Source organism: Bos grunniens, chromosome 9, assembly GCF_055505025.1.
Source record: "Bos grunniens cultivar Pamir isolate PY7600 chromosome 9, Bosgru_T2T1.0, whole genome shotgun sequence".
NCBI lineage: Eukaryota > Metazoa > Chordata > Mammalia > Artiodactyla > Bovidae > Bos > Bos grunniens.
The window spans coordinates 102,439,696-102,452,348 of NC_141173.1; the positions used below are offsets into that span (position 1 = coordinate 102,439,696).

Sequence of the window (12,653 nt, forward strand, 5' to 3'; positions counted from 1 at the left end):
GAATAAAAGTCCATCTTCACACAGGATCCTTTAGCCTTCAAAGGTCAAGTTTACAGCACAGAGGGGCTTCCCAGGGGAAGCTGTGCTGCTCATCACACCAGAAAAAAAAGGGAGAAGACCCGAAATGACGAAAATTTAAGTGTCAACTACGTTGACAATCATATCAGGCACCACTCCTCAAGACTTGCCTTTCCATTTCTCTAAAGCGATCTAGATTGTGGAGCCCAGACTGCCATGCTTACTTGTTACTTAACTAACTTCTTTGCCAGAGACTCTGAGCGTTAAGTCTTCAGTCTGTTATGCTTTCATGTTCACAGGCATTAAAGATGCAAGCAAATGAAAAAACGTGTTCCCTACTTTTTATCTACAGTGTGAGAAATACAGCTCTGGTAGAAAGGCGCACATCAGGACACCAAGGCGTGTCCCAAGCTGAAGCGCTTTGGTCTTAGGTCACCCGTTGGGAAAACAGGTCCCCTGGACAGGGAACACCCCAGGGGCAGCGTGGTGAGGCTTCCTGATGGGGAAACGATACCCTGTGGGTGGGGGGCAAGGCTGGTCCCAGGTGCCCCTCACCTGGGAGGGGATGAACGTGGAACCCAGATGCCACCAGCTCCAAGTCACGCGGTTCTGAGTGTGTGGCTTCACTGCCTTGCACCTCGACTTCCTCATCATAAAACGCAGCTAACACCATCAGCAAGGGCACTGAACTCGTGGGCTTGGAATCTGCCGACTACCCCCTCCCCCTGCGCCGCCCCCCCACCCCCGACGAGGAATCTGCAACCATCCAAAGGTGAATGAAAGGCCAGGAAGGAATCAGCACGAAAATAACTCAGGCACTGACTGAAGCTCAGTTTCTAAGGCAGTGCTTTTAAAACAAAGCATCTTAGTGTAAGAGAAAAGGAAATAGAATGGTGCCCGAAACACATTCTGAGGCTTGAAACCCAGTAGGCTAGGCTTCGCGATGTAGTCATTGTGAACAGGATCCACGCATTTCTGTCCTGTACCTGCCGACGCTCCAGGGATGGAGTCAGAGCTCTCCTTGACAAAGGATAGAGGAGGGCCAGCCCTGCGGTCCGAGAGACACCCCGAGAGGCTCAGAAGGCGCCGCTGGGACCCGCCCTCTTCTCTCCTGGCCAGGCTTTTGCTGGAACCTACCTGCAGCTGCCAGGAAACCTACGAGGTGCCCAGGACAGTCTATCAGTTACTTGCTAAACATCGAGATTTTGCCACAATACTTTTTCCTTTAGAATCAACAGGTCACAAGCCATTTCCTTCAAAGTAGGAAATGTGTATCTCCTCTGGGCTTAGAAAGTTGACTTATAGAGAAAAGAGCTGAAAAGTTAGGTGTGAGAACATAGTGAAGTCCTGTCGGAAGACTACCACGTAAAGACATACCGCATAATAAAAGCTGTCTCCACGTTACGGAGAGATGTTTCAGTTCAGTTCAGTTCAGTCGCTCAGTGACCCCATGGACTGCAGCACGCCAGGCCTCCCTGTCCATCACCAACTCCTGGAGTTTACTCAAACTCATCAGTTCTCACTAAAATGAGAATTCAACAGGAGGAGCCGTCCTGGGGTGGGTGCTTGTGGTCCCCAGCGTGTGCCGGGCATCCTTGGTAACTAACGTGACTTGTGGCGCCCAGCGCCATCACAGGCTCCACACGGAGCTGGAGGAACCAGGACTGAACCCAGACGTTCGTCTTTCTAACAGATGGCGATGAAGGCCCAACCCGCCTCTTCCTTCCTGCACTCCATCAGACCCAAAGCAAGCCTGGACAAGAAGAGACACACCTCCAAAGCCAGTCTCCAAGGAGAAGAGGCCCAGAAATGAAGGGAGGGGCTCTGAACCTTGTGACGGCTGCACTTCGCGCGCGTGGACGAGTTTAACCCTCACATCAGCAGCATTGTAAGGGAGGTGCTGTCGCTGCCACCATCTCAGTTAGGTAGGAGTGGCGGCCAGGAGGGGTTACCCGAGGTGGCACAGCCAGACGGAACCCCGGGGTCCAGTGTTTCGCTCCCAGCCACCGCATAAGTGTCCCCTCACTGGCGGGGCACAGGGGACACGCGTATTCTCATGCCCAGACCACGTCCTGACGTGATTTCAGCGCTCTGTAAGCGTCCCGCAGGGCACTCCAGCCTGTTAGCCTGTTAACCACCTTGTGAACGTGGGTGACATCCCCGCTGGCTGGTCACTACACGGGGGACGGAGACCCATCCTGCTTCATTCTGGGCTCAGGCTTGGGAGCACGTGGTCTTTTAAATCAAATTCCCTTGCAACACCAGGCAGGGTGTCGGCCTCAGGGATTCGTTATTTAGAGCTGTCACCTGTGGTAAGTCAATGTTGAGTCAGGAACACAGACACGCTGTCAATTAGAGACACCGAACACTCTGAAAGGCTCCTTTAGCAGCCGGGGTGCGAGCAGCACCACCCGCTGGCGGGGCCTGCGGGGGCTGGGGGTGCGGACGGGACGGGGCGGCTCTCCCGCAGGCTTGTCACCCGTCAGCTGCTTCGGCAGTTGACATTTTCCTCAGAAATGGCGTGCTGCCTCGTTACAGAAAGGGGGGCAGGCGCCCGACACCTCCAAACTCATTTAAAGATGAAACAGAACTGTCAGAGACTATTCTCCGCTTGTCAGGTTACTTGGAACCCAAATGACAGCCACACTCCGTCACGCACACGGAGCAGTCACCTGCGTGCCTGAGACACGATCGGGAGGTTTGCAGTCATTTCCACGAGTTTCCCGGCCTCCTTCCGTTTCCCCCTCTCAAAACAGTTTCGCTCTTCGGGTGCACTTTCCTGGGGTGCTGTCTGCACCCTGGAGGGGGCCCCTGTTACACATGTTGCTTTTCCAACACGTTCTTCTGACTCACTAACGAGCCTGCAAACCGGGGATGCTTTGAGGATATATCGAGAACGGCTTGTGAATATCTGAACCTCTCAGGCTGATGGATGCAGAGGTGTTGGAGCCAAAACAAACCTCAACAGCCCTCTTCCTCCACACGTGAGGGGAAAGGAAGTTCTGGGAAGGTCAGAAGCCCCCTCGGTGGCTCAGAGGACTTGGCCACGTGTACCTGGTCTCCCTTTGACGTGTCCAATCACCACCTCACACAAAGGACTGTTTTGTAAAACTTCTATATTTTCTCTTAGGAAAACAAGTTCTGATTGCATGTCTGGGGGAAAAAAAAATCTGTTCTTTGGTGATGGGTCATTATGAAAAGTCGAAATAGACGACATAAAATGTTTGGTTTGAAAGCTGGTTTTGAAAGGAGCACAAGAAAGTGGGAAGTTTTTCTGACTTTACGCTTACGTGACCCATTCTCACAATGTAGAAAGAATTTCACAGAGTCAAGCATATTGTTCTGGAATATTACGCAAAAAAAACTTCATGTTATACAAAGTCAAACATGTTGTTTGTTGAAAAGTTAGAATACGGAATATAGAGATGAAAATAGAAGCTCTCAATGCTGCTACGGCTGCTTTTGTTTTGGCTCATTTCCTACCCGTATGACATATACTCGCTATTTGTAACACACAGGCATCTACCTGTACTCATGGAGACACTCACGCTTTTATTAACAACAACGTCTCGATTGTTCTGTAACACCATCTCATATCCTGCCTACCCTGTGTAACCTTGGATCAGGAGCACTTTCTCAAGGACACTGAATCGGATTATAAACAAATGTGGATGCACGCGTACCCACGAGGCTAAAATCACTGAGATGAGTATTTGCACAGGAGTGAAGAGGTCAAGGCTGAGATCAACGGACGGGCAGAACAAGGAAAGCAGGGTGGATACACAGGTTCCCGTGGCTCCGGTTCCCCGCTGCCTGCCCTTCTTCCTTGGGGGCAGGAGGAAGGACGCGATGGGAAGAAGGAGCAGTCACCACCTGGGAGGGCGGGGAGCAAGGTCAGGTGCTGAGCGCCTGCTGCTGAGGTTAACGGGATGTGCGGATGGGGGGAGATGGCAGGGGACCGCTGGGATACTCGGCCAGAGGGTGGCCTAGCAAGGTGCCTGCTTCGACCTGCCGTGTCTTCAGCCACAGGGAGCTGCCCGCCCTGTGTCTGAGAGAGTGCACCTCTCTGCTTTGAGGATGAAAGTGTGGGTTTTAGCAAATGGCCATGTCATGCAGCAGCTGACATTTCTAAAAACAGCAGCTTTACTGGGAAACATACACCACTCAATCCCTCCAGCTACAGCGTGCAGCTCAGTGGTTTCCAGAATGTTCGGAGCTGTGCAGCCATCACCACAGTCAGTCATAACACATTTTCATCACCCCTAAAAGAAACCCACGGCCAGTCAGTCATCCTTGTCTCCCTAACCTCCCAGCCCCCAGCAACGATTCAGCTACATTCCCCCCTGTGGGTTCGCCTCTGCGGGATTTTCATCTGAATAGAATCCTGCAACACGAGCAACGCTGTGACTGACTTCTTTGCACCCAGAACCTTGTTTTCAAGGTTCATCCGGGCCAACGATGCATCGGTATTTCATTTCTTTGGATTGCTAAATAATACTCCACTGTATGGACATACCGTACTTTATTTATGCACCAGTGGATGGATATTGGGCATTTGTCCACTTTTTGTCTACTGTGAATTGACCGATGCGGCTATGAACATTCATGTACAAGTTTTTGTGTAGACATATGTTTTCGTTTCTGTTGGTTATATACAAAGGATTGGAATAGTTGAGTCATATGCTAACTCTGTTAACTTTTGTGGAAGTGCCAGCGAAGCTGTTCATTTTCTAGACATTCTGATGATCTGGAGTTAAAAAAAGTCTAATCTGACTTTCTACTTCTATGAAACTGCTGTTTGGTGATGAGATTATTTTAAGTGAGGGATAGAAAGTCAAAAGCTGCTTTGTTTTCTATACATCTTTTATTAACAATGAATGATTCTTTAAAATTATATTATTATGGAGATCTTGGCCAAGTTCAACTGACAAACAATTTTAGAAATGTTATTACTGCTACAATAAAAAATGTTCACTGTAAGTAGCATGGCTTAAATTATGTGGCTGAATTAAAACTCCAGGGTCTAAAATAAACTTGAATGCCTACATCAGAGACCCCAAAACTTCTGTGCACAAAAGAGCTACTGGGGCAGTTTGTTAGAAAAGTCAAACTCAAGGCTCTGCCCCTAAGAGATTATGATTTAGTGGGTCAGGAGTGGGGACTAGGAATTACTTTTAACAACATTCCTCAAATACGCACAGATGATTCTGATGCAGGCTCTAGTCTGGCCAAAGTGTGCAGTTTCCATATTTTCTTCATGGGCTGTGCTGACAATGTCACCCTGATTCCTGTTTCCTATAAAATATTTTTTAATATATTAAGTCTCACCCACCTTCTAAATCCTTCTTGAATGAAGACTTTCGAAAAACTCTTTTCTTCCTTTCTACCTAAGACATTATATATATATATATATATATATATATATATATATATAATTTGATCTATGCATTTCCTATCTTATCTTATTGGTTATATGTTGTTCAAAAATATATCTTATTTACCAGCTAGACAGGAAGTGCCCTGAAGGTGAACCCGTGAACCACTGAACTCGCTCAGCCGTGTCCAACTCTTTGTGACCCCAAAGACTGTAGCTCACCAGGCTCCTCCATCCATGGGATTTCCCAGGCAAGAATACTGGAGTGGGTTGCATTTCCTTCTCCAGGGGATCTCCCCGACCCAGAGATCAAACCCAGTTCTCCCGCATTACAGGCAGACACTTTACCGCCTGAGCCGCCAGGGAAGCCCCGCCCTGAAGGTAGAGAATGATATTATTTTGTACTGCCTCCTGCACGCAGGCACTGAGGACACTGTGACATAAGACCTAAAAATTCAAGAAAGACCTGCTTTGACATCTGTGGGTTTCGTAGGCCCCAAAGTCCTAAGCACAACTTCTCCTGCCTTTGTCTGATGTGCCCCCCACCCTACTGGAAAGCTTCCCATGTGGCGCTAGTGATAAAGAACCCGCCTGCCAGTGAAGGAAACGTAAGCAACACGGGTTCGGTCCCCGGGTCGGGAATATCCCTGGAGGAGGGCATGGCAACCCCCTCCAGCGTTCTTGCCTGGAGAGTCCCATGGACAGAGGAGCCTGGCGGGCTGCGGTCCACGGGGTCACACAGAGCTGGGAACGGACCACAGGAAAAGGCTCCTGGCCCTGGGATTCCCCATGAGCCGGATTGATGTGCCCCATCTGGTCTTCAGCCTAACGGGTTCACTGCCCTGCCAGCCCACAGAACTGTTCTAACAACCCCCCACATTCTCCCTGGAACCAGGGGTCACCCTGTTCTCTTGTTATTTGTTACACAACCTGCCCCTCACAGCCCCTGCGACCTGCTCCACACCTGCCGGGAGCCCCGTGAGGTCGCACGTGGCGGGCGCCCTCCTGCCCCGTGAAGAGCACGGGTGAGTACAGACCCCGTCACCTCACCTGTCCAGACCAGGTGCTGTGTGCTCAGCCTTCTCTCACCGTTCAGGACCCGGGATCCCTCCCTCACCCCAGGAGGAGATCAGAGCAGATGGAGTTGGTGCTCCGTTCTGCATGTTGTTGCCTACATGACCATGCCCTTGGAACAGAGGTTTCAAATAACAGCTTATTTTGACCTGTGTTATGTGCACACTCTTGGCTGGGAGGTGGGGTGGGAGGAGTTCAGAGGGAGGGAATCAGGTGGACTGAATTTCTAAAACTCAGTCCGGGGGATGAAAGAGAAATAAAACAGTCGTGAGTCACATTTTGTTTAAAACTGAGCAATCCAGCCTGATGGACAGATTCAGGCTGCTTTGTCGCCCAATACAGCCGAAGCAACCTGCTTCTGCTCTCCTCCTCAGGGCTCCTTCCCACAAACGGCACGTCACAGCCAAGCATATGTGGAGGGTGGTATTTACACAGTGTGGCTTTCCCTCCGAAGACTGTGCACGTTTTTTAGGGAGACGTTAAATACTCAGGGACATGTTTGTATTGTGTATTATCAATCAGAGAGTAATGTGTCAACATACAGGAGTCAAGCAACACTAAAAGGGGGGCTATACTCCCTCATAACAAGCAGAGGGTCAACCACAGTGAGGCGCGTCTTGCCCTCTGCAACCCCTCACCTTTCAAGGTGGCCTTCTTAAGAACCTTCATTGCGTAGAGCTGTCCAGCATCTGACCCCTTGACCTTCCTCACCAAGAACACCTAAGGAAGAGAACACAGGACATCTGCAGCTGTTAAAGACGGCAGACTCATTTTCCTTATTTGATCTGACAAGGGGACACACTAGGGAGTGTGGGAAATCCCAATAAAATAAATATGCTATAGGAAAAACTTAAATGTAACATCTCCTCCAACATCTAAAAAAGTTTCATCTAATTTAGTACAACCCTATGAGGACTCAAGCTATGTGTTCATCTTAACAATTATATTTGTTTTGGGCACCATTCTCTTTCTGTGAAACACTACATCAGAGGTAATTGCTGCTGTTGTTCAGTTGTTAAGTTGTGTCCGACTTTTTGCAGTCCCATGGACTGCAGCAGGCCAGGCCTCCCTGTCCATCACCAGCTCCTGGAGCCTGCTCAAACTCATGTCCATTGAGTCGGTGATGCCATCCAACCATCTCATCCTCTGTCATCCCCTTCTCCTCCTGCCCTCGATCTTTCCCAGCATCAGGGTCTTTTCCAATGAGTCAGCTCTTTGCATCAGGTGGCAAAGTACTGGAGCTTCAGCTTCAGCATCAGTCCTTTCAGTGAATATTCAGGGTTGATCTTTAGGATTGACTGGTTTCATCACCGTGCTATCCAAGGGACTCTCAAGAGTCTTCTCCAGCACAGTTTGACAGCAATCAGTTCTTTGGCACTCAGTCTTCTTCATGGTCCAACTCTCACATCTGTACACAACTACTGGAAAAACCACAGCTTTGACTACATGAAACTTTGTCAGCAAAGTGAGGTCTCTGCTTTTTAATGCACTGTATGGCTTTGTCAGAGCTTCCCTTCCAAGGAGCGAGCGTTTTTAAATTTCATGGCTGCAGTCATCTGCAGTGATTTTGGAGCCCAAGCAAACAAAATATGTCACTGTTTTCATTGTTTCCCCATCTATTTGCCATGAAATGATGGGACCGGATGCCACGATCTTAATTTCCTGAATGTTGAGTTTTAAGCTAGCTTTTTCACTCTCATCAAGAGGCTCTTTAGTTCCTCTTCACTTTCTGCCATTAGAGTTGGTTTCATCTGCATATCTGAGGTTGTTGATATTTCTCCCAGCAATCTTGATTCCAGCTTGTGATTCATCCAGTCTGGCATTTCCTATGATGTACTCTGTATGGAGGTTACATAAGCAGGGTGACAGTATACAGCCTTGATGTACTCCTTTGCCAGTTTTGAACTAGAATAGCACCCTCCTTTGTAAAAACAGAACACTTGTTCAGAAAAGCAAACTCTCTTCAGAAGTTTTCAGGGAGATAGATCACTTGGTTTATTGTAATTATGCCCTGTAAATATCCATAGTGAAGCTACCCTGAGAGTCCCTGCCAGACAACACAGGCCAGACTCTGACCCTCCAGAAGCTAGGTTCTCTAGCTTTCCTCATCCATGTTTTAGCTTTGAGTAGCTGAAGTTTACAGACAGAGCTGGTTCTAAATGGCTTTTATATATATTCTCATGTGGACACTTAACATTTTCTGGAACACATTTTGACATGTTTTGTGAGGGAAAACCAAGAAGAAAAGACAACTGTTTGAGAGGCTAAGCTTAAGAGTCACATTCATAATTGTTGAATGAGGTTAGTGAAAAACCAACCAACCAACCTAGGGTATCCAGTAGGAAAGAAAAGTACATTCTGTGCAGATAGAAACAACAGTGTCCAATTTTTCTAACAGTACTTCCCAACAGATGAAAAAGCTGCGGGAATGACTGACACCCACACAGAGGGCATGTGTCCAGGAGGCAGGGGTGCTGCCCACGTGTCCCTGACGGGGGCCCTCACCAGCCTTCTGAGACGCATGGGGTTCTGGCTCCAGGAGTCACGCCCAAGTGTGGGGCTGTAGGAGGGGCTGCATCCTCACCCCCAACCCGAGACGGACTCAGGACACAGGGACGAAGGTGGGGGAGCAGGGGCCTGACGGCAGACCAGTCTGCCCCGCCCACGGGAGAGACGGCCCCGCCCCCGGGAGACGTGACCCCGCCCACGGGAGACACCCCAGCCCCTGGGAGGCGCGGCCCCGCCCTTGGGAGACAAACGGCCCCGCCCATGGGAGACTCGGCCCCGCCCAAGTGAGACACACCCCGCCCCCGGGAGATGAGGCATGTCAGGAGGTCAGTGTCTGGCAGAGCACCGGGATGCCCTCCTCGCATCAGCTCCTGGGGTCATCGCCTGCCGTTGGGAGCATCAGCTGCCTCCGGACCCGGAACTCCCCACCCTGCCCCTTTGTGACCACTGTCACCCAGAGCCCAGGGGGCACTCAGGCCAACAGGAACACCCCTTGCCCTCTGCCCAGCAGAAAGGAGGGCAGAGGCGGGCAGGACAGTGTCGCTCCCCGGGACAGACGCTGCCCCTGGGGCTGGGATTCTAGCAAATCTCGGGCAACGAGAAGCAGGCACGCTACTCTCCCGGGTTCTGGACAACAGCGTCCCTGGGAATCTTTACCATGGGAGGCCTGGGCCGTGCCTCTGTGCACGTGTGCATCACACGAGTGTTTGCTTGGCTGCGGGGACCTGGGCCTCTCTGGGCGCCGGGCCTCCTGTCCCAGCCCAGAGAGCTCTGTCTGGGAGCTGGTGAGGAGCCTCCCGACAGGCGGTCAGAGCTGTGGCAGGAGTGCCCAGGGGGCCGAGCGGAGAAACCAGAGCATTCCCGTGGGCCGTGTGGAGAAACCAGAGCATTCCCACTCCCAGGCAAGAATACTGGAGTGGGTTGCCACTTCCTTCTCCAGAGGAGTAGAGAATACCGTCTACTTAAGTCCATGCTGAACCACATTCACACGGCAGCTGACCACTACGATTCAGTTTGTGTGTGAGTCATCTCTGACTCTCTGTGACCTCGAAGACTGCAGCTCGAAAGGCTCCTCTGTCCATGGGATTCTCCAGGCAAGAGTCCTGCAGTGGGTTGCCATTTCCTTCTCTGGGGGATCTTCCTGACCCAGGGATCCTACCCAGGCCTTCCGCATTGTGGGCAGATTCTTTACAGTCTGAGCCATAGATTCAATTTACAAGATGTCAAAGCTTGCAGAGACCTAGTCACATAAACCTTTGTTTATTGCATTTTAGGTTTTAAAAATGAGATGATGGATGGTAATGGCTATTTATTTTTCTGGGCTCCAAAATCACTGCAGATGGTGATTGCAGTCATGAAATTAAAAGATGCTTACTCCTTGGAAGAAAAGTTATGACCAACGTAGATAGCATATTGAAAAGCAGAGACATTACTTTGCCAACAAAGGTCCATCTAGTCAAGGCTATGGTTTTTCCTGTGGTCATGTATGGATGTGAGAGTTGGACTGTGAAGAAGGCTGAGCCCCGAAGGATTGATGCTTTTGAACTGTGGTGTTGGAGAAGACTCTTGAGAGTCCCTTGGACTGCAAGGAGATCCAACCAGTCAATTCTGAAGGAGATCAGCCCTGGGATTTCTTTGGAGGGAATGATGCTGAAGCTGAAACTCCAATACTTTGGCCACCTCATGCGAAGAGTTGACTCATTGGAAAAGACTCTGATGCTGGGAGGGATTGGGGGCAGGAGGAGAAGGGGAAACAGAGGATGAGATGGCTGGATAGCATCACTGACTCGATGGAAGTGAGTCTGAGTGAACTCTGGGAGTTGGTGATGGACAGGGAGGCCTGGTGTGCTGCGATTCATGGGGTCACAAAGAGTCAGACACCACTGAAAGACTAAACTGAATGGCTATTTATAGGGCTTCCCTAGTGGCTCATATGGTAAAGAATCTGCCTGCAAAGCAAGAGATCTGGGTTGGATCCCTGGGTTGGGAAGATCCTCTGGAGAAGGAAATGGCAACCCACTCCAGTATTCTTGCTTGGGGAATCCCATGGACAGAGGAACCCGGAGGGCTGCAATCCAGGAGGCTGCAAAGAGTTGGACACAATTTAGTGACTAAATCACAAACACAAAAATGGCTGTTCATAATTATCTATTTTTAAGAAGACTTCAAAAGACAAGGAAAAAACCTTATTCTCCCAATATTTGTCAGGCTCCTGCCACACACCAGGTCCTAGAAGAAATGTAGCAGGAACGGTCCTATGGCCAGCAGAGTAGCTACCAGGAGACAAACCTCGAGAGAAACAGCAAAAGACAGTAACAATCGACTTAAAAGGTGGAAGTAACAGTGAAGACGTGGGCTCTGTCCACTCAGGGAGAGCTCTTTTGTCCGCGGCATCCCGGACCTCTCGCCTCTTCCCTCCTTCCTGATTCAAGAACACATTCTGACGCAGGAAAACAAGTTCCCAAACAACCCGTCAATCTCAGCAAAGATGGAAGCGGCATCTCTAGCACTTTATCCAGGTGACTCTTCATGACCTCCCTCCTTTTATTTTTAGAACCCCTCTCCAGCAGCTCAGCCTCGACTCTGCAAAGCCCTTCCTCGAGCCACATGGAAACACAGCCACCTCCCACTGAGGCAGACGCACAGCCACTGGCTGAGCTGGGGAATCTGTAGCGGATGAAGGTTAAGCATCTGTAGGAGATGCCACTCAGAGAAGGCAATGGCACCCCACTCCAGTACTCTTGCCTGGAAAATCCCATGGACGGAGGAGCTTGGTAGGCTACAGTCCATGGGGTCGCTAAGAGTCAGACACGACTGAGCGACTTCACTTTCACTTTTCACTTTCATGCATTGGAGAAGGAAATGGCAACCCACTCCAGTGTTCTTGCCTGGAGAATCCCAGGGACGGTAGGGCCTGATGGGCTGCCGTCTATGGGGTCGCACAGAGTCAGACACGACTGAAGTGACTTAGCAGCAGCAGAAGCAGGAGATGCCACTGCCTCTTTTATTTCTCTCCATTTACTTGCTTTACTTTTAATCCATTTATCTCTTTATTTATTAATATCAGAAGATATTAATCTTCTACGCTTTACTTTTTTATGTTTCGTATAATCATGGCTTTTTTTCATACTGTTCATGGGTTCTCACGGCAAGAACACTAGAGTGGTTTGCCATTCCCTCCTCCAGGGGACCACGCTTTGTCGGAACTCTCCACTATGACTCCTCTGTCTCCAGTGGTCCTCCATAGCATAGCTAATAGCTTCACTGAGTTACGCAAGCCCCTCTGCCATGACAAGGCTGTGAAGGAGAGCAACACGGCTGCATATTGCCACCCTGCTGATTTAACTTATGCACAGAGCACATCATGCGAAATACTGGGCTGGGTGAAGCACAAGCTGGAATCAAGACTGCTGGGAGAAATACCAATGACCTCAGATATACAGATGATGTCAACTCTAATGGCAGAAAGCCAAGAGGAACTAAAGAGCCTCTCAAGGGTGAAAGAGGAGAGTGAAAAAGCTGGCTTGAAACTCAGCATTCAAAAAAGTAAGATCATGGCATCTGGTCCCATCACGTCATGGCAAATAGATGGGGAAACAATGGAAACAGCGACAGACTTTATTTACTTGGGCTCCAAAATCACTGTGGACAGTGACTACAGCCATGAAATTCAAAGACG

The 12,653-nt window shown here is 49.7% G+C and overlaps 1 protein-coding gene across 9 annotated transcripts in view; it reads right to left on the reverse strand.

Moving 5' to 3' along the window:
* Positions 1-12,653, reverse strand: part of RPS6KA2 (ribosomal protein S6 kinase A2) — a 328,366-nt gene that overhangs the window by 74,675 nt on the left and 241,038 nt on the right. For 8 of the 9 annotated variants that reach the window (XM_086318706.1, XM_086318708.1, XM_086318709.1 and 5 more), the window contains one exon: positions 7,105-7,186. The exons of the other annotated variant lie outside the window; for it this stretch is intronic. In XM_086318706.1, coding sequence (XP_086174832.1) covers positions 7,105-7,186 — 82 coding nt within the window. The remainder of the gene's footprint in view (positions 1-7,104; positions 7,187-12,653) is intronic. 9 annotated transcript variants of the gene reach the window in all.